This window comes from Podarcis liolepis (assembly GCF_965112155.1).
Source record: "Podarcis liolepis genome assembly, chromosome: 7".
Classification (NCBI taxonomy): Eukaryota; Metazoa; Chordata; class Lepidosauria; order Squamata; family Lacertidae; genus Podarcis; species Podarcis liolepis.
In genome coordinates, this window is record NC_139561.1 from 24,563,285 (window position 1) to 24,584,865 (window position 21,581).

The 21,581-nt window shown below is 49.0% G+C and overlaps 1 protein-coding gene across 4 annotated transcripts in view; it reads right to left on the reverse strand.

Annotated features, from left to right (window-relative positions):
- The window catches only part of MMEL1 (membrane metalloendopeptidase like 1), a 44,743-nt gene extending 23,162 nt beyond the window's left edge, over positions 1-21,581 (reverse strand). The window contains exons 1-5 of one of the 4 annotated variants that reach the window (XM_083512990.1): positions 21,388-21,581; positions 15,187-15,350; positions 4,108-4,167; positions 2,194-2,355; positions 695-775 (exon numbers count right to left, since the gene is read on the reverse strand). In XM_083512990.1, the coding sequence (XP_083369116.1) occupies positions 695-775; positions 2,194-2,355; positions 4,108-4,167; positions 15,187-15,340 (457 nt within the window). In that variant the 5' untranslated portion in view covers positions 15,341-15,350; positions 21,388-21,581. Of the gene's footprint in view, positions 1-694; positions 776-2,193; positions 2,356-4,107; positions 4,168-15,186; positions 15,351-15,529; positions 16,037-16,405; positions 16,539-21,387 lie in introns of those variants that run through there. The other 3 variants (XM_083512991.1, XM_083512989.1, XM_083512988.1) reach the window with 3 other exon arrangements.

The following is a 21,581-nucleotide window of genomic DNA, read 5'->3' on the forward strand; positions in this document are numbered from 1 at the left end:
ACATCAGCCTCCAGCGCAAGCTGCATCCCAACACTTGCAACATGTAGCATGTCACCAACAAACATTGGAGACAATAGAAATAAGTGCATCTAAAACAGGTATCTGAAAGAAGAAATGACTATAGGAAGCTACCATACACTGTCCGACTATTGGGTCCAAACCTGGGTCCTTCTGCATGCAAAGCAGATGCTCTGTCACTGAGCTTCCCTTCCCCTAACCAATAAAATATGCAATGCATTATTTCTTTAGCTACATTGTAAACCATATATAGGTAAAGGCAAAGGAACCCCTGACTGTTAGGTCCAGTCGTGGCCGACTCTGGAGTTGTGGCGCTCATCTCGCTTTACTGGCCAAGGGAGCCGGCGTACAGCTTCCGGGTCATGTGGCCAGCATGACTAAGCCGCTTCTGGCAAACCAGAGTAGTGCACGGAAATGTCGTTTACCTTCCCGCCGGAGTGATACCTATTTATTTACTTGCACTCTGACATGCTTTCGAACTGCTAGGTTGGCAGGAGCAGGGACTGAGCAACAGGAGCTCACCCCGTCATGGGGATTCGAACTGCCGACCTTCTGATCGGCAAGCCCTAGGCTCTGTGGTTTAGATCACAGCGCCACCCTACTCCATTCACTAAAAGTGGCTGCTAGGGAAAACAGCTTGGGCAAATGGGTGAATAAAGAGGAGGAGGAGACTCACTTTCATTCATACAGGATCTATAAAGCATTTTCGCCTTCTGGAAGGCTTCCCGGTCTTCCTGCTCTGGTGTCTCTAGCACACCTGGAAGAAGAAAAGTGTCATGATAGCTTAATGACCTGCAATGCTAGCAGTTTCCCAGAAAGTTAACATGGCTTCTCTGTTCTCTCTGTTTGGGTGCAGGTGAGGTCATGGCTGCAGTAGCTGATAAAGTACTGGTGGTTTCTGCCTTCACTGTCTCTGAATAGCAATTGCTGGTTGGGCCACTGTGAGAAGAGAATGTTGGATTAGAACTGTGATTCCCAGCATGGGGTGCATGCCCCACAAGGGGGCAATTTGATTTTTAAGGGGGGCAGTTTGAGAATGAGTTATTAACAGTGAATGGCTTTTTAGACTTCCACCATGTGAATAGGAGTTTACTTTTTGAATAATAATAATTATATGTCACGGGGCGGGGTCAGGATTTTAGAGATGCTTAGGTGGGACACGGCCAAAAAAAGGTTGGGAACCACTGGATTAGAAGGACCTTTGGTCTGATCCAGCAAGTTATTCTTATGCTCTTAATGCTGGAAACAGGGATTTGCTAACCTGTTGGCTGAAATCACTGAGAACTGGGCCTATTCTTCCTGGCTGAAATCACCAGTTGCTGGGTTCTTGCTTGCACTTTCTATGGGCTGAAGTTGCAGAGACCAAAACAAGCTATATTGGAAGCTGTTTACAGCCACCTGTTGGTTGAAATACAACTTAATAGTGAACAAGGCACTCAAGTTCTCTACTGCCATCTGCCGGAGCATTTTCTATTGCGACGCTTTCCAAGGTTTTGCATCTTTGTGCAACATGCAACAAGGACACCACCTCCTTGACAGTATTGTTGAATTAACCATGCATAATGCCAATGAACAGAGACTTCCCATTGGCATATCCAGACCTTGGATGGAGGTGGCTAACAATCTAACTGGTATTTTCTTTTGGGGGGAGGTATTTAGAACGTCATAATCTGTGGACTACGCAGAACTGGACAAGATGACAGGAAGGATTCGAAACCTGCAGGACCAGAGATTCACAGAAGATTGGAATAAATATACGAACTATTTGAAGAGCAACTGTAATCAACAAATTACGCTACTAGGACTACAAGAAGTTTTGTAAGGAGGAATATATGAAATATTACAAAGAAGAGAAAGAAGAGAGATATTAGTTATGCTATTTAAGTGTAATAGTGGAAGTAAGAAATGTAAACTAAGTGAAAAAGATGGGAAAATTTTCAGATGTGATTGATGGCAGTCAAATAAATTGTATAAGATATAAAAGTATGTTTAATAAGTGTTGAAAATGATATGTTAAAAAAACTTACACACACACACACACACACACACATATATATATATATATGAACGTCATAATCTGAGTCCATGACTGCAGCATACTTAGCTGGTGCACAGATCTAGCACTGAGTAGGGAAGTAGACAGGTAATGGGAAAGTCCAGAAAAGAGATCCTCACCTTTGAGAATAATCTCCAGTTCATCCCTCAGTGTGTCAAAGATGTTGTATCTGGAACTGGTCTCTGGGATGACATGGCGACTGAGCCAGCCTCCACAGGCATACTGGTAAAAATTCTGGCAAGGTTCTGCCGTGGGGTCCATGTTCTGAATTATTCTGGCAGCTGCATGTCATGAAAACATAAAAGTGTCCATTACTGGGGAAGCAGAATGCTTTCAAGTACTCTTGTGGTGCCCAATAATTGAGCCCATTCCCAGCTGTTGTTTGCCAGTTTGTACTTAGAGGCAGCACATCCTCCTAGAGCAGTGATGGCCAAATTTGGCCCTCCAGCTGTTTTGTGACTACAACTCCCATCATCCCTTACTAACAGGACCAGTGGTCAGGGATGATGGGAACTGTAGTCCCAAAACAGCTGGAGGGCCAAGTTTGGCCATCACTGCCCTAGAGCTTGAATTTTTTGCGTTTGTGATTTGTTGATTTTAAAATTAAGGATGCATGTGGGCTGATAAAGTGAGGAGCAATTCTTCTTGATATTTGTGAATATGTTATAGCTAAGTAGAAGTCTGGCAGGGATCGAAGAAGAGCAGCTGATGGGAAGTAAAGAAGAAAATAGGGGGGGGGAATTAAGATTGAAAAGCTAAAATATTTTGAAATGAAATTAAGGGTGGGAAGTGAAACATCAAGGGAGCGGGATGGGAAGTCAACTTTTAAATTTGTATTAAATTGGAATTAATTTGATGTTAATTCGTTAAAAAAATGAAAAGCAATAAAAATTAATTGGAAAGAAAGAAAGAAAGAAAGAAAGAAAGAAAGAAAGAAAGAAAGAAGAAAGAATTCACCTAGAGCTGGAATTGTTCTGGCAGACAACACTACACACTTGGTAACTGTTTGCAAAAATAATTAAATAATGCTTGTAATTAAGTGGCTCCCCCCATGCTAATGCAAGCCCCTTGAACTGGGACTGGAAACAAAATGGCAACCAGTGTGTTTTAGAACATGGGATATAGAGGGGTGTGTCTAGAACCCAGCCTACTGTATAAACATAACATTAGTTGCTTTACATTAGTGGTTCTTCCCAGTTTTGCCTCTAGCCCTACCCACCATTAGCATGTGGCCCCCTGAAGGTTGCCCAGAAGGTCATGTGGCCCTCAGACTGAAAAAGTCCACCACTCCTATTGTATCTAATAAACATCAAAATGAGGACAGAGCCAAAATTTATTCAGAAAAATATTCTGATTAAGTTACCTGATCATTTGCCTTTTCTGGGCTCCCCCTAACCCAGGGTTATGTGGAACATTTTTGGCCCAAGGGGACAGATCATTATCTCTCCCACCACCAGGGCACAACTTTGACAAGTGGGTGGAGTCAGCCTTGTTGGCATCTGTCTGTTTTGAGATACAATAAAGTGCACCTCTGGGGGTGAAGTCAGACGGCTGCAATAGCAACACCAATGTAACCTCCCCAGGGCACAAACCTTGGCAGTGTGTAAGGAGGTCTTGGGCTGCCCAGATGACAAGACCCCACCCCTTTTGGTCTTGTCAATGTGGTCCAAAGGAAAGCAAAGCAATACTTGTGGCACCAGCTTGGCTGAAGGAGTTGCCGGAAGGAGGCGTACAAGGTACCATCCAACTGTCTTAGGGACTTCAAGCAGGGCCAACAATCATTTGACATCATGTTGACAGCTAGTGGCTCAAAAGTGGGAGGTACTGTCAAAGTTGGTTGGTGGGCGGAGTTGGGAGACACCTGCTTTTTCAGTATGTTCCTTGCAGAGAACACAATAGTGGAGCACTACCCATAGCTGATGAGTGGAGGGTTCAGTCCTGCTGACTTCATTGGTCTGCTATGCCTGCACATTCCCTGTAGTGGACCTCAGCAGGCAAAAAAAGAATGATTCAGGAAAGAATGTCATTTTTACCTGCTGTTACACACCCACGGGTGGTACAGACATTCTGTGGACTGGCACCATTCTGTAAATCTGCGGATATAAGAAAAGCACATAAAACACAGACCATTCACAAGGATTGTACAAAAAAACCCACATGCCAACAAACCTCTCCATACCTGAAATTTCCAGTAAGTCGTATTCAGAGACATACTGCCTCTGACAGTGGAGGCAGGACATAGCCATTGTGGCTAGATACCATTGACATGGGGCACAGGTGGCACTGTGGGTTAAACCACAGAGCCTAGGACTTGCCGATCAGAAGGTCGGCGGTTCGAATCCCTGCGATGGGGTGAGCTCCCGTTGCTCTGTCCCTGCTCCTGCCAACCTAGCAGTTTGAAAGCACATCAAAGTGTGAGTAGATAAAGAGGTACTGCTCTGGCGGGAAGGTAAACGGCGTTTCCGTGCGCTGCTCTGGTTCACCAGAAGCGGCTTAGTCATGCTGGCCACATGACCTGGAAGCTGTACTCCGGTTCCCTCGGCCAATAAACCGAGATGAGCGCCGCAACCCCAGAGTCGGCCACGACTGGACCTAATGGTCAGGGATCCCTTTACCTTTACCTTTACCATTGACAGAAATTCCTGGAGAAGAGGTTAATTCTCCAGGTTAGTGGTCATCACTAGATCCCGTGGGATCGAATATGTGCTGCATAAAGAAGTATTTTCTTTCATCCTGAATCTTTGAACATTCAGCTTCATTGCATGGCCCTGAGTTCTAGTGTTATGAGGGAGAAAAACTATCCTCTGTCCACCTGCTCAACACCATATATAATTCTATACACCTCTATCATGTCTCCTGTTCTACATGAGAAGAGCTCTTCTGGGTCAGGCACACCACCCTGCTCTCACAGTGGCCAACCAGTTGCCCATGATGGGAAGCCCACAAGCAGGACTTGAGCACAACAGCACTCTCCCCACTTGCGATTCCCAGCAACTGCTCTTCAGAATTCCACCAAAAGGTTATTGACATCTCCATAGATTATTCTGGCATTGTGTCAATGGTGTATCCCAGGAGCTTCATCACTGACGGCTCCAGGGTTTGGAGGGGATCTTAGACAGGACATCCTAGTAAGGATGAATAGATATTCAGCCTTTAGGTTCAGAAGCAGTGTGCTCATGATATTGCCAGTGGACCATGATGTTCAGAGTCCCATACAACTCTACTCTTTGTTCTTTTGTGGGTGCCCTTCCAGATGCTACATATAGCTGCTGGGTGAGGCCAGATCAGGGTGCCAACTTGAATAAAACGTTGGGGAGGGGCAGGTAAGTGCTGCATAATTGATCACAAGATGAGATGCACACACACACCATTTGAATGGCAGTGCCCATCAACTTGGGGGGTAGCAGCCTCCTCAATTTTTTGGGGGTGGGGTGGGCAAAGGGACCTCAGTCCCTAGGAGTTGGCGCCTATGGGCAATGGATGTGACTCTTACCTATGTGGAGTAAGACACCCACCCCTACCCCCAGTCTCTCCATCTTCCTTGCAGGTAACCATGAGGCATCGTCACAGATTCAGGGCACATTCCAACCATGAAAAAGCACCAAAGGATGATGTTGCCTTTGAGAGGGAATGAAGCCTGGGGAAATGCCCTGCAGTTCAAATAGAGGAGTTGGAGGGCAGTATTTGGGCCACAGGTCTGAGGTTCCCCTCCTTTAGAGCCAAGTTTGTGGGCATCTTTGTATCTTCAGACTCAGACCTTGAGAAATGTGCGACACGCCTGGACATCTTGCAATGCCTCCTCTCAAGCCAGCTCAACCACGTTCTTTCCCCAGCAAACATAACACAGCTTCTTAGGATTCCCACCCTCCTGCTCTCCTCACCATGAACTCCCGCAATCCAATCCAGCTTGATGGCCATCTTTGGTTTCAGTAGCCCTTATTTTTTATGTAGGTGTGAAAATCACCGAGACCCAGAACCAGCAGGATATTTTTATTTGCATCACCATGGGGAATGGATACAAATCTGTAAACTTTCTGCAGAGTGTTCCTGAACTTGGAGGATTTGGGTGACACCGATAACACAAACGCCAATGTGTGAAGTTTGGGTTTTCTTATAGTTAGAAGATATATATATATATATTGAGTTGACTTGGAGAAGGCTCAGAAAAGGACCACCAAAATTATCAAAGGGATGGATCGACTCCCCTATGAGAAAAGGCTGCAGCATTTGGTTTATGTCAGGGAACTGCCATCAGAGCATCAGGTGGTGGAGGGACTCAGGCAGGATGAAAGAGACTCAACTGCTGAAGCAGGGACCAGCAGGGGGAGGAGTGGGTCTCTGAGGGAATGCGAGCAGGAGGGAGGGCTCAGGGAGGCTTCCAGCGAGAACAGTGGGGAGGTATCGGAGTCTCCCATAGGGAGACCCACACCTCGCAGGAAACTGTCACGCCGTGAGTCCAGGAGACGCGTTTCCGTTAAGGAACTTCTTTGCTGGAAACGCTTCTGCAGACAGCCACTGTCGGACTCTACTAGTGACTAGAGCAGACATGTCTGAGGAGCTCCGTCACACACGGAGGTTTGTGGGGTCGCACAAACTCTGAGGGAGCACGTTTTCACGCACAAGCAGCTAATCAAACCCTCACAGCAGTCCGACAGTCTTTGTACGCTGCCTGTGCAAGAGAAGGCATCATGAGCGAACCAACCGGAACCGGAGGAGCAGGGGCTGGAGCTGGTCCAAGCTTGGAAGATAGATACCGAGCGTTGGAGGTTCAACTGGCCCTGCAGACGGCGAGGTTGGAGGAGAGAAGGGCTCAGGATGCAGACAAGAAGGGGAGAGCCACGCAATTCCCCAGAAAGGTACCAGGATTGGTGCAGAAATTTGGGGGGGACCCCAAGGACTACCATGCTTTTAGGACAGAGATGCAATATGCCCTTAATGTGCAGTTCGATGAGTTCCCTGATGAGGAATCGCGAGTTGCTTTTGTAATTGGGCATCTTGAGAAAGGGGCTAGAGACTGGGTTCGACCCCTAATGGCAACGCACAATGACATACTAAAGGACACAATGAAGTTCTTTCGTGCAATGGATATCATGTTTTCCAGCGATATTGAGGAAGGGGTGGTGCGCAGACAGCTAATGGCTTGTAAGCAGGGAAGTCGATCTGTCCGTGAATATTGGACTGAGTTTACCATGCTGATTCACAGACTGAGTTGGGATTTATCGGCGGCACCCGTTCAAATGCTATTTGAAGAAGGTCTTTCTTCGGGGGTGAAAGACGAGCTGGCACGGAGCCCCAGGGCGGAGTCTATGGATCAGCTGACCAAATCTGCGCTGACCATAGGAGCGCGGCAGGAGGCAAGAGCCTTGGAGAGGCGGGAAGGGAGAGGGGAACGTTGGAAGGAGTTCCGCATTCCAGACATTCCTGAGCCAGCTTTCCCGCCGGCAGAGCCGATGGAAATCGGAACAGCGCGCGCGCGCGCATTTTCAAAAACCAGCGAGGGAGCTAAGAAGGAGGGAAAGGGCCCCCGGAAATGCTATCTCTGCCAACAGCCAGGCCACTTTGCCAGAGTCTGCCCCCAGAGGAAGGAATGGCAAGGGATGGTGGGAGCTGTTGAGGGGGGAGAAGAAGGGGGAGCGGAGCAGGTAAAAGCCAACGCCTGGTTGCCACAATTGGGGCACTGCAGCCAGGCCAAAGAGCAGTGAAAGTGCCCGTGCCAGAAGCTCCTCGACCTGCTCTAGTGATTGAAGTGTCGCTAGAGCTGCAGAATGGGCACCCCCTAAAAATAAAGGCGCTATTGGACTCAGGCAGCTCCTGCAATTTTATGAGCAAGGAGTTTGCTGCTGAACACCAGATACAGACCATCCCTTTAAGCAACCCCCTGCAGGTGACCACGATTGATGGCAGGGAGTTGTTGGGAGGAGGAGTCCGCTTGCAGACTGTCCCAATGACAATGAGGGTGGCAAGGCACACAGAACTGATAGCGTTTAATGTGGCCACCCTGGGAGGCGCTCCCATTATTTTGGGAATGAGCTGGCTAGCTCTACATGATCCGCTGGTTGGCTGGCATCAAAGAGTGGTGTCCTTTGGTTCAGCACATTGCCTAGAACACTGCAAAGGGGAGAAGGGTTCAGCAGGGGCCCAAGCCACCCTAGCAGGGACTGAAGTAATGGGGAAGGTGAAGGTACCACCACAGTATGCAGATCTCAGCGACGTGTTCAGCGAGAAGGAAGCTGACCAACTACCACCTCATAGACCCTTTGATTGTCAGATCAATTTACTCCCAGGAGCACAGCTTCCCGTGGGCAAGTTGTATGCCATGTCAGACAGGGAAATGCAGGAGTTGCGAGGGTTCATTGACAAGAACCTGAAGAGAGGCTTCATCAGAGAGTCCAAAGCAGCAGGGGGGAGCCCAGTGTTCTTTGTGGACAAAAAAAATGCGGACAAGCCGAGACTTGTATGTGATTTTAGGCGGCTGAATGCAGTGACTGAACCGGTGGCGTTCCCTATGCCCAGAATTGATGATATTTTGACCAGGGTGAGGAAGGGAAAGATTTTCACAAAGCTGGATCTAAGGGGGGCGTACAACCTGATACGCATAAGGAAAGGGGATGAATGGAAAACCACCATGTTTACCCCTTTGGGGGCGTTTGAATACCTCGTTATGCCATTTGGATTACAAGCAGGCTCCGCGTGTTTTCAATCTTTTATGAACCACGTGCTGGGCCCTTTGCTCTACAAGAATTGCGTTGCCTTTCTAGATGATGTGTTGGTGTATTCTGAGAATGAGGAGCAACATGTGAGAGACGTCAGAGAAGTGTTGAGCAGACTGCAAGCCAACAGGCTGTGGGTCAAACTGGAGAAGTGTCGGTTCCATACCAAGGAGGTGGAATTCCTGGGGTACCGCCTGTCAGACAAGGGATTGGCCATGGATCCCGGCAAGGTACAGGCAGTGCTGGAATGGAAAACACCCAAAACCAAGAAGGATGTGCAGAGGTTCCTAGGGTTTGGAAACTTTTATCGTAAGTTCATCCGCAACTTCGCCCATCTGACGGCGCCCATCACTGACTGTCTCAGCAGTAAAAAGAAGTTTGTATGGACGGCGGAGGCGGAGCGAGCGTTTGAGGAACTGAAAGGGGCCTTCGCCTCTGAAGAACAACTTCTGCATGTGGATTTACGAAAGAAGCTAAGGGTTGAAACAGACGCATCTGACAGAGCCATAGGGGCGGTGCTTCTTCTGCAGCCGGGGAAGGAGGAGTCAGAGTGGCGTCCGTGTGCCTTCTTCTCGCGGAAGCTGAACAAATCCGAGAGGAACTACACGGTGTACGACCGAGAACTGCTTGCTATTCATGAGGCGTTCCGGAGATGGAGGCATCTGCTAGTTGGTGCACAACATAAAGTGCAAGTGTGCACGGACCATAAAAATCTAGAGTACTGGAGAACGGCGCGAGTGCTCAACCAAAGGCAGTTGAGATGGGCCCAAGAGTTCTCCAAATTTAACTTTGAGATTTGTTATGTGCCAGGCCCAGAGAATGTTAGGGCGGACGCTCTCTCACGCAAACCTGAATATTTGGAGGGGGAGGGAGCACCCGAAGAAACCCATATCATTCCAGAGGACCGCTGGGTGTGTGGGGCGACTTTGGTGGGGCAAAGGGAATTGGTAGAGGGTACGGTGCAGGATGCATACGCCCAGGGGAAACTCAGGGATCTGTGAGGGGAGGGTCACTAGGGGACCAGCAATGGAGGAGAAGGAACACAGCTACCATGTAGCGGAGATCCTCGATTCCAGGTGGAAGGGAGATCAAGTAGAGTATTTGGTAATGTGGGAAGGGGAACCGGAGTCGGAAAACACCTGGGTTAGGGCAGAGGATGTCAATGACGAGGTTTTAATAGAGACTTTTCATCAGAGGTTCCCACGTAAACCTCAGCCGGTAGCGAGGTTCCGAAGGGAATACTTTGCCACCACCGACGAGGAAGAGGAGTTGGAGGGGTTCCCAGATTCTGAAGAGGAAGAGGATTCAGCTGGCCAGGACGACGATCGATGGAGAGAATTGTTCGAGACGTCAGAAGATGAGGAAGATTCGTTTCGGGGTTTTAGCCCTTCACCTCCCAGGGGGGAGGAATTGGGAGGGGGTGAGGGGGGCCCTGGAGGGGAGGTGGATGTCAGGGAACTGCCATCAGAGCATCAGGTGGTGGAGGGACTCAGGCAGGATGAAAGAGACTCAACTGCTGAAGCAGGGACCAGCAGGGGGAGGAGTGGGTCTCTGAGGGAATGCGAGCAGGAGGGAGGGCTCAGGGAGGCTTCCAGCAAGAACAGTGGGGAGGTATCGGAGTCTCCCATAGGGAGACCCACACCTCGCAGGAAACTGTCACGCCGTGAGTCCAGGAGACGCGTTTCCGTTAAGGAACTTCTTTGCTGGAAACGCTTCCGCAGACAGCCACTGTCGGACTCTACTAGTGACTAGAGCAGACATGTCTGAGGAGCTCCGTCACACACGGAGGTTTGTGGGGTCGCACAAACTCTGAGGGAGCACGTTTTCACGCACAAGCAGCTAATCAAACCCTCACAGTTTAGAACAGTGTTTTCCCAAACTTGGCTCTCTAGCTGTTTTCGGACTACAGTTCCCATCGTTCCTGACCACTGGGGGCGATGGGAGTTGTAGTCCAAAAAACAGCTGGAGAGCCAAGTTTGGGAAACACTGGCTTGGAGAAAAGAGTAAAAAGTGACATGATAGAAGTTTATAAGATTATGCCTGGCATGGAGAAAGCGGATAGAGGAATGGTTTTCTCCCTCCCTCATCACACTAGAACTCATGGGCATCCAAGGAGGCTGAATGTTTGAGGATTCGGGACAGATGAAAAGAAAGCACTTCTTCACACAATTAAAGTATGGAACTCACTCCCCCAGGAGGCAGGGATGGCCAACTTGGATGGCTTTACAAGACGATTAGACAAATCCGTGGAGGAGAGGGATATCAATAGCTATTAGCCAGGATGGCTATGCTCTGCCTCCACACTTGGAGGGCCATGCTTCCAAATACCAGATTCTGGAGCCACAGAAGAGGAGAGGGTTTCTGTGCTTGAATCCTGATTGCAAGTTTCCCATGGGCATGTGACTGGGCACTGTGAGAACAGGATGCTGGGCTAGATAGGTCATTTGCCTGACCCAGCAGGGCTTTTCTTCTGCGAGTGTGTCTATATGTGTGTGGGGGGCGCGCGCGCTTATGTGTGTGTGTGGGGGGGTCCTACTACTTTTACTGAATCTGTCAAAAGAGCACCCCTTCTGAGAGCTTATTTCACAGTGATTTATCCTGACCTAACCCTCCTGTCACCCTAATACCTTTCTAAAACAGGGACAAAGCCAAGATTTATTTGACATAAGGGGGGGGGGGCAATGGCCACCTACTTGGAAGGCTGTAAATCGGTGCTATCTTGTGCCAAAGATTGTGGGCGCCTGCAATGAAGGGCTTCAGCTTTGCCCGTTGTCTTTCTGGGGGCACAATCCAGAAGTACATTATTGTGGGTGCTGAAGCATCAATAGCCAGAGTGGAGGAAGGGGTGTGTGGTGGGTGCGGGCCGCTCCAGGTGTCACCATTGAGGGGGGTGACAAAATGCCAGGAGGCACTCACTGCGGGGCCTCCTGGGAGAGATGTGATGGCTTGGGCGTGGGCAGGCTCCTCGCTGCCCAAACGGCCTGCCCGCTGCCTCCCCCCCCAGCTGTAGGGTGGCTGAGTGGGAGGAGGCAGGCAGACTCCGGAGGCCCCATAGTGCGCCCAGCCCCTATGGGCAGCTAGCCCCGCCCCTGGGCGCCCTGCTCCAGATGCCTGACTGGCTTCTTCTGCCACTGTCCATAGCCCCCTGAAGTTGACTCCAGTGGCTATAAAAGAGGATTGGACAAATTCCTGGAAAGAAAGCCCATTGTGGCTGTGCTCTGCCTCCACTGTCGTAGGCCATAAAGGTAAAGGTAAAGGGACCCCTGACCATTAGGTCCAGTCGTGACCGACTCTGGAGTTGCAGCGCTCATCTCGCTATATTGGCTGAGGGAGCCAGCATACAGCTTCTGGGTCATGTGGCCAGCATGATTAAGCCGCTTCTGATGAACCAGAGCAGCACATGGAAACACTGTTTACCTTACCACCAGAGCGGTACCTATTGATCTACTTGCACTTTGACGTGCTTTCGAACTGCTAGGTTGGCAGGAGCAGGGACTGAGCAATGGGAGCTCACCCCGTTGCAGGGATTCGAACTGCTGACCTTCTGATCGGCAAGTCCTAGGCTCTGTGGTTTAACCCACAGCGCCACCCATATCCTTGTCATAGGCTATATGGTCTGAATAACCATTGCTTGGAATCACTGGACAGAGGGTAGTTGTACTCAGGTCCTACTTGCCGGCATCTGGTTGCAGTGGCATAGCATGGGGGGCGGAGGGGTAGTGGCTGTCAGGAGCTTGCCCTACACTCGAGTAGGATCCTGGCAGAGACACTTGCCCAGCTGGCATGTTCTCGCCCTCCTGGTCGATCGTTTGTGAGCTTCAAAAGCTTCCTTCAGCCCGAACATCACAGTGACTGATGCCAACAGACATCAGCACACTTAGGGATCCGCAGAGTCTTCGCAGCTTGCGTAACCGACTTCAGCAACTCAGCATTTTGGCTAATCTACTTTATTTACATATAAACACACACGGAGCACTGCAACATGGCTCCCTCTCTCTCTAGAATCAGACAGCAAAGAGAAAGAACAAAGGAAAATAGTCCTACTTCACATATCACAGTAACACAAACATCCTGTCTCCATCACTTCCTACTCTGTGGAGTCAAAATATACACTGTCATGTGATAGACAACAATCCCATGACTGCAATCACAGAGCAGGAATTCTAACAGTGGCCCTGGGCCCCAAAATTCTGAGAGGGGCAAACCAGGCACCGCCACAACAGGTTCCTTCACTGAGGCCATATGGGTGAGCCCCTGCTGCCTTCTGCAGCCATGGGGAGGCAAGCTGCACCAAGCCGAACCTTTGGGGCTGTGGTGCGCACTTCCACCCCAGCTGTGTCTGTGGGGGTGCAACACTGACTCTGCCCTGGGCACTGGCAACCCATGCTACATCACTGTCTGGTTGGCCACTGTGAGAACAGGCTGCTGGAGCAAATGGGCCTTTTGCCTGATTCCAGCAGGGCTTTTCTTACACCCCATGACCAGCTCTTCTTTGCACCCTTCCCGAGTGTTTCGATCTCGCTGGAATATTTCCTTGGACCTACTTCTCTCTCCCCCCAACCTCAGAATGCACATGACAGCAATGTCTCACATTGAACCTAACTGACATGCAGAAAAGAATCTACAAACTGAAAACAGAGACGTTATATGTACCTTCTTGGTAGTGGCACCCACCCTGTGGAATGCCCTCCCATCCGATGTCAAAGAAATACACAACTATCTGATGTTTAGAAGACACCTGAAGGCAGCCCTGTTTAGGGAAGTTTTTAATGACTGATGTTTTAATGTATTTTAATATTTTGTTGGAAGCTGCCCAGGGTGGCTGGGAAAACCCAGACAGATGTGTGGGGTATTAATATTAAATTTATTATTATTATTATTATTCCTTTATTACCCATGAAAATCTTTTAATAAAAACAGTTTTTTTAAAAAACCCTCTGATAATGCCCCTTGTTTGCCTCGTTGGGGGATAAGGCTGTTTGTGTGTGTTCAGAAACTCACCTACCATACAGAGGCATTCATTTCTCTGCTTACTTTTGCCTCTTGCCCTGCCTACCATTGGCATGTACCTGCCCTGAATGCTGCCCAGAAGAGAATGTGTCCCCCGTGGGCTTCCTAGGGACTACTTCTAAAGATTCTTAGGCTAAAAATGAGATATCAATGAAATACAATCCTTTCCTCTTCCCTAAATCTACTGGGAGCTGGTTCTGCTGAACGACTGATTTCTAGTTCTACGAATGGAGGTGGGAAAGCTTCTCTGTATCCACTCTGTCCTCCACAACAACATGTATATTTTTATGAACCCGGGGACAAAATATTCAGGCAACACTTCAGTGGCGAGAAAGCCAACGAGGAGGAAATCACTGCTGCCATCAGAACCTTTTTTTTTCTTTTTTTTAAAAAAAGGCTTTTAAAGGCAGAATAAATACAGCATGTCGCTCTCCCCCTCCTTCCCAGTTCTGTGTGGGAGTTCTTTTAAAACTCACTCTTCTAGCAACAGACTGCATTTGGGCTTCTGCAGAAGGTACAAAATTATTCAGTTCTTACAAGCTTACTGCATCTACTGCTCTAGCGTGATAAGCGTAGCAGGTCCCAAATTGTCTACATCTAAATAAGCCCCTCTCCTCATTCTGCCTAAAATCCACACTGCACAAGGAGTCGTTTTCTCCACTGCACACTGTCTCAAGGAGACAGATGCAAACACACATTCTTATGTCTACCAGCTGAATGTTGAGAATCTGGGCTCTTGTTAACTCAACCAAGCTTTTCAATATTGTTAACTGAGGATAATATTTCAATTTCCCCCCTCTATTTCACTTATACAGCTTTTCTCTCTCTTAAATTTTCTCTCTCCACTTAAATTCTCTCTCTCTCTCTCTCTCTCTCTCTCTCTGTGTGTGTGTGTGTACACACAAACACACACACAAACTCTGTATATTCTCATTTGCTCAAATCCCAGAGCTTCCCAGTTAGTAGACTCTGTGGAGCAGCGAGTATTTAAATATTGGTGTTCTGTGTTGAAACTCAACATTTAATCTGCTGTACTATGCTGGGCAATGGCAGCTATCTTTTTTGCCTGGGATCTGGGATTACTATTCACCCCTTGTAAGATATGTGGAGAATGCCCTTGATTATACAAGGACTCCTTTCTTGATTTTCATTCTTGTCAAGTTGAGATTTACCTTGAAAACTGCAGATGGGATTGTGGTGAGTTTATTCACACACACACACACACACACACACACGGAGAAGAGATCTCATAAATTATCCCCCAATCCCCCCCTCCCAAGCAATGTTAACAAATTCTTTCCTAAATAGGTTTTTTTTAGCACTGTATACAATTTACCCAAATACGCAGTTAAGGAGAGAAGGAAACCACATAAGTAACAGTTGTCCTCTTACCTCTGCTTTTCGAGTAGAGGATTACTAAGGAAACCACAGCACAGCTCATGAGGACTAGGAGCACAGACAAGCTGAGAGCAACCAAGCTCCAGGACTTCTGCCCAGATCTGGTCGTTTTCTCCACAATATCCATTTGGCTTTCTGATTTCCCCATTATGGTCACTCTATGGAAGAAGGGCACAAAATGATTAACCACACATCCCTCTGACTTTCTAAAGGGATATGCACACACACCAGAAGAACAGGAGTTGGGAGAATGGAGAGGGCAATGGTGCAAAAGCAGAAAACAGAGAAAGAAAGTGAGCTTTTCTAAAAAAAAAAAAAAAAAGACCAGAATAATTACATGTATTTATCCATTTGCTTATCCACAGATTTCCCAACCTCATTCTCCATCTCCAGTTCCTGCAGAACGAGCTTTGATCAGCAGGGATGTCTTGGTGATCTTGCTTACATCCAAACAGAGACCTCTTTGGTACTTTGGAAGGAGAACCTCCTTGACCCCACCAAAAGGGGTGGATTCAAAGGCACCCCCACCTTTCCACTGACACTTCTTGGGATCTTCTCAACATAAGGAGGAGGGAGGAAAAAACCACAACCTCAGATAGTCCCATCAACTTTGGCTAAAATGCTGTGATTCCAAACCAAGTCCCAGAAACACGTCTGTGCTTGGTTTCTCCCTAGCAGAAAACAGAGCAGCTTGGAAACCTGTCCAGGCTATGGATGAGCAGTCTGGCTGCTGGGGTGCTGGAGCTGGTGAGCTTAAGTCCCTCTGCCTTCTCAAGTCCATGCCAAAAACTTCTCAGCTCAGCCTTGCTGCTGCTGCTGCTTTCTTCCAGCAAATGAGCCGGAGGAGGAGGAGGAGTGCGAGAAGAGAAGGGAGGAGGAGGCTTGCCTTTTTGCAACCACACAGCTCATAAGCAGCCAGCAGCAGAAGATAAGATTCTACCTAGCCCTCTCTCACTAGCTAATGGATGCACTTTTGCTCCTCTCCAGGTGATCAGACTGTTCTGTCAATCAGACAGCTGATGGCAGGAGTGTGCTACAATGCTACAGAGACCTGGGGGGTGGGGAGCAAGCCAGCAATCGGAGGAACATCGTTTGCCTTGGTCTTGTCAGCCGCAAAAGGAGAGAGCAGCAGCAAATGCTCCTTAGATTGAAAAACACCACCACCACAAAAAACCCCTTCTATCTTCCCTTCCCTTTCAAGTGCTGAAATTACCAGCCATGTTTATTCCTCCTCCCTTGAAACACCATTCTAGGAGGGATGCTCAGGACTTGTGTGGGTAGCAATGAGGAACTGGCTGCAATGGCATTTGGAATGGAGGATAAGAGCAGGGATGGGGGAACCTCACACTTGGTGGCCATGAGGCCAGCGGGGGAGGAAGCCACTTGGGCGGCGTGCCCAGGGGCGGGGCGAGCAGCCAATAGGGGTGGGGTGCACTGCAGGGCCTCCTGAGTCTGCCTGCCTCCTCCCACGCAGCTGCCCTACAGCTGGAGGGAGGCAACAGGCAGACCGCTTGGGCAGCGCAGAGCCTGCATGCGCCCAAGCTACCGCGTCTCTCCCAGGAGAGACGTGTGGCTCGGGCGCACTGCTGGCCCTGCAGTAAGTGCCGCCCAGCATTTTGTCACCCCCCTCAGTGGTGACACCTGGGGTGGCTGACACCCACTACACCCCCTTCCTCCGCCCCTGCACTAGGCCTTTCTGTCTGGCCCCTGGGACTCTCTGCAGGCCATGCCCCTCACTGGCCCCGATTCACACCCTCCTTGGCTGGCTGGGATGTGTCCCTAAACTCTGATCTTCATGAAGGATAGAGATGGATGTGGGGGTGTGTGTATTAGCATACTGTAAAAGGTAAAGGTAAAGGACCCCTGACAGTTAAGTCCAGCCACGAACAACTCTGGGGCTGCGGCACGCATCTTGCTTTACTGGCCGAGGGAGCCAACGTTTGTCTTCAGACAGTTTTTCTGGGTCATGTGGCCAGCATGACTAAGCCGCTTCTGGCAAAACCAGAGCAGTGCATGGAAAAGCTGTTTCCCTTCCCGCCAGAGCAGTACCTATTTATCTACTTGCACTTTGATGTGCTTTTGAACTGCTAGGTTGGCAGGAGCTGGGACCGAGCAATAGGGACTCACCCCGTCTTGGGGGGGGGGTAAAACCGCCAAACTTCTGATCAGCAAGCCTTAGGCTCAGTGGTTTAGACCGCAGCGCCACCCGCGTCCCTCTAACATACTGTACGAGAGGTAAAATTTACTGGTATGTGGCTGCAGGAAGTTTTCTCTAGCCAGCATGGTGTAGTGGTTAAGAGCTGTGGACTTATAATCTGGCTTCTCTGCTCCTCCACATGCAGCTGCTGGGTGACCTTGGGCTAGTCACACTTCTTTGAAGTCTCTCAGCCCCACTCACCTCACAGAGTGTTTGTTGTTGGGGAGGAAGGGAAAGGAGATTGTTAGCCACTTTGAGACGCCTTAAGGGGAGTGAAAGGCAGGATATCAAGTCCAAGTTCCTCCTCTTCTTAGGTAATATGTGGTCCTTGGGGTGAAACAAAAGGTTCCTGTTCCTGAATTAGAGTGAATTTCCGAGGGGATATTTTGTCGGTTTTGGAGGAAGTAAACGGCCTCGGTCTAGTACATCTGAAGGAGTGTCTCCACCCCCATCATTCTACCCAGACACTGAGGTCCAGCGCCGAGGGCCCTCTGGTGGTTCCCTCACTGCGAGAAGCAGGGAGGGAACCAGGCAGAGGGCCTTCTCAGTAGTGGCACCCACGCTGTGGAACACCCACCCACCATATGTCAAAGAGAACAACAACTACCAGACTTTTAGAAGACATCTGAAGGCAGCCCTGTTTAGGGAAGCTTTTAATTTTTGATGCATTAGTGTATTTCAATACGTTGTTGGAAGCTGCCCAGAGTGGCTGGGGAAGCCCAGCCAGTTGGCCGGGTATAAATAATAAATTATTACTACTGGCAAGCACACTGGTGACTCCTGCTCTTATGGGTGTCAGGAGGCTCCCAGAGTATTTGTTCACAAGGGCACCCAGTGAAGCAGCAGAAAAGAGACCTCAGGGCAGCGGTGCCAGCTGAGACTAGGCCTGTCTATCTCCCACAAGTATTCCCTAGTATCCTGCCTCTGCCCTCATGAAGGCTGTCAGTGGTTACTAGCCACAACACCTATGTCTCCCTCCACTGTCATATGGTATGGCTTTGAATCTCTGTTTCTGGGAATCATGTGAGAGAAGCATAATAGGCAACTGGTTGAGGGTTTCCAATAATGGGCACCTCATTGGTTATGATGAGAATATGTTGCTGGAGTAGATGGGCCTCTGGCCGGAAGCGCCTTATGTTCCCCCAGACCTACAGTCTTCAGAGATCTCTGAGGAGAAGGAACAGTTCCTTCAAGCCAGTTCAAGTCTGTGGTGTTGAGATGCTCACCGTCCTTCCCCACTCCTGCACATGGTCTTCTTGACATCTGGCCAACATGAAAGAGGAAAACTGCCTCAGGTTCTCTTAAAGACATTTTCTTCTCTCCACCCTGATCATCAGACAAATGCTAACCACAGCACCAAATGTCCCCGGATCAATGTGACGGTTTTCACTACAGCCTTCAGGAACAGAGGCCTAAGGCCAGTCTGCCTTTCAAACGGACCAAGATAAGCGTCAGCTATAAAGAAAGTTCCGTCCCTCTCCAGGCTTCATGTGATGCCCTCAGACTCAGAAGATGTCCAGGACGTCACATTCTCACCAATTTTCTGGTGGGAACTTTTCTGCCTCAGATAAATGGGGAGTCCACATGACTTGGGAGCAAATGCAGTTTACTGCCACAGATATTTCATTTGGAGGAACACTTGGAAATGGAAAAATGGTTTGCAGATGAAGACTCAAGGGTATCAGGGGAGCAAATTTGCTGTTGGTTGGAAATGGGTTCCCTAGAAATGCAGAGGAATGGATAAACACCTTTGTGAACAAATGGAATGCAACTGGCAGGCATGAGGAGCCTGAAGCCTGAGGGCAAAATGCAGTTCGCTAGGCCTCGCTATTCAGCTCTTTCGACTCTCCACAGGCTCATATCCCTCACTAGCCCTACTACTGCATACCCTCCTTGAGTTATTTTGCCTGGTTAGAATGTGTCCTTCAACTTTGTCAGAAGCTGAGGGACAAGCCAACATTGTTCCCTGAACCCCTGGCCTAACTGGCGGCAAGTCCATTTGTCAAGTCCCCAGCCCAGGATCAATCCACATGTCCAAAGTGAAGCAAAGCCTCGCATCCAAGTTGAGGCACCATCAACATGGTCAGTTGAGAAAGCAGCACCTCAGCTCTGCTGCCCTTTTATGTTTTCTATGCTGATTGCAGCATCTGGGCTTGATGAGGTATGCAACTCTCACCTGTTCCCAGCACACTCCATCTGAGGAACCACATACTATCTCCCAGAGCTAGCGAGCCCCACCTGGCCAGCTACGGAGCTGGGTTGTGGGCCCTTGCCTGCCTCAGCCTACTGGAGCACCCCTCCCACTGCTCCCCACTCCTCAGAGACTGCCGTATTCATGGAGACAGGTGCCCCTCTGGCTCTGGTGATGGGTCCTGCTGCTCTGGTTCCTATGCACTGACCCCCATCCTCTTGTCATCCTCCATCACCCCATGAGTACTTCCTACACCAACCTCTCCTTCCCCTTTCCCAGCTTGCCCTGGTGTGTCCCAGTCCCAGCTACACCCCTCACCGGGATCCTCTTCCTCCTCTCCATTGCCCTGCCAGTTCATGATACATTGACAGGTTCGTCCTTCCTTGTAAGTGGGGCCTGGAGTGCTCCAGTTCAGGCTTCCAGTTAGCCATGGCCTTTCCCTAGGTCACTCCATTCTGTACCCTTTCACTCTTGTTTTCTGTCCTCTTCACCCACAAAAACAGGCAGCCAGCCTTCTGTGTCTTAATAGGTACAGGTAAAGGGACCCCTTACAATTAGGACCAGTTGTGACCGACTCTGGGGTTGCGGCGCTCATCTTGCTTTACTGGCCGAGGGAGCCGGCATACAGCTTCCGGATCATGTGGCCAGCATGACTAAGCCACTTCTGGCGAACCAGAGCAGCGCACAAAAATGCAGTTTGCCTTCCCGCCAGAGCGGTACCTATTTATCTACTTGCACTTTGACATGCTTTCGAACTGCTAGGTTGGCAGGAGCTGGGACCGAGCAACGGGAGCTCACCCCATCATGGGGATTCGAACCGCCAACCTTCTGATCGGCAAGTCCTAGGCTCTGTGGTTTAACCCACAGCGCCTTAATAGTGTGTTCAGTTTCAATTGAGTGATTTTTGGGGTCCTGCCTTTTTAGGTTTCCCCCCTCAGATAGATAGAGCTGCATATTTACTTCTGCAGACTTTGGTTTTTCTCTAAGCCTGTAGATATCTCCCTCTTGTGTGTGATGCATAAGGAGTCACATTCAAGGCTCCCAACCTGTATATCAGATAGGGATATGCAATCCTTAAAGGTAAAATTTTCCAATGAAGCAGAAAGAAAGAAAGAAAGAAAGAAAGAAAGAAAGAAAGAAAGAAAGAAAGAAAGAAAGAAATCTCAAAAGGTTTTTAAGTACACAGTGCAGAATTTAACATGGCACTAGGTGGATAGATGTGCAGGGAATTGAGGACCACTTGTGCAATGGGACTTACTCCCACTCTCCTTCCTCTCCATGGCCTCCTAAGGCTGTTCTGGATTTTGCTCCAACACTCCAGAGCGGATTTAGAGGGGTGCAGGAAGAGGGGAGGGGTGGAGAGTTTAGTTTCAGAAGCAGCCCTCCTTCTACACAGGCAAAAACTTAGTGGAATCCTGCCGAACGTGTTGTAGGCAGTCCTAGTCCTTCTCAGAGTACACCCACTGGAATTAATGGGCATGACTAATTTATGTCCACTTATTTCAGTGGGGTTACTCTCAGCAGGACTTAACTGGATGCAGTCCATTGGGGGAAAAATCCTGCATCTACTTGAGCATCACGTCTTCACAGTGGCTAATCAGATGCCCCTGTTGGAAGTTCTGAAGCAGAACATGGGCGAAACTGCAATCACAATCCTCACTTGTGATTCCCAGCAACTGACATTCAGGAGCAGTCTGCATGATTTTTCAAAGCTCTCTCCTTAGCTCTCCAAATTCTAGGTGGACAGCTGTCCATGCGCAAGGATTCATGCAAGCACAAACATATTTAAAATGTGGAGCATTCTTACCTGCTTTCCTTTTCTTTTCAGGAACGATAACGAGCAACATAACTGGGATATCGGTTTGCTCCTAATGTCCTCTGGTAGGAAATGCATTTATTTTGTAGATTTGGCCGTTGGTATCGAAAGCACGCATGCAGGCTACATCGGGCTTGTGGTGTTCTTCCATGTCTGCTCACAGGTGTCCTGGGATGTCCAGAGAA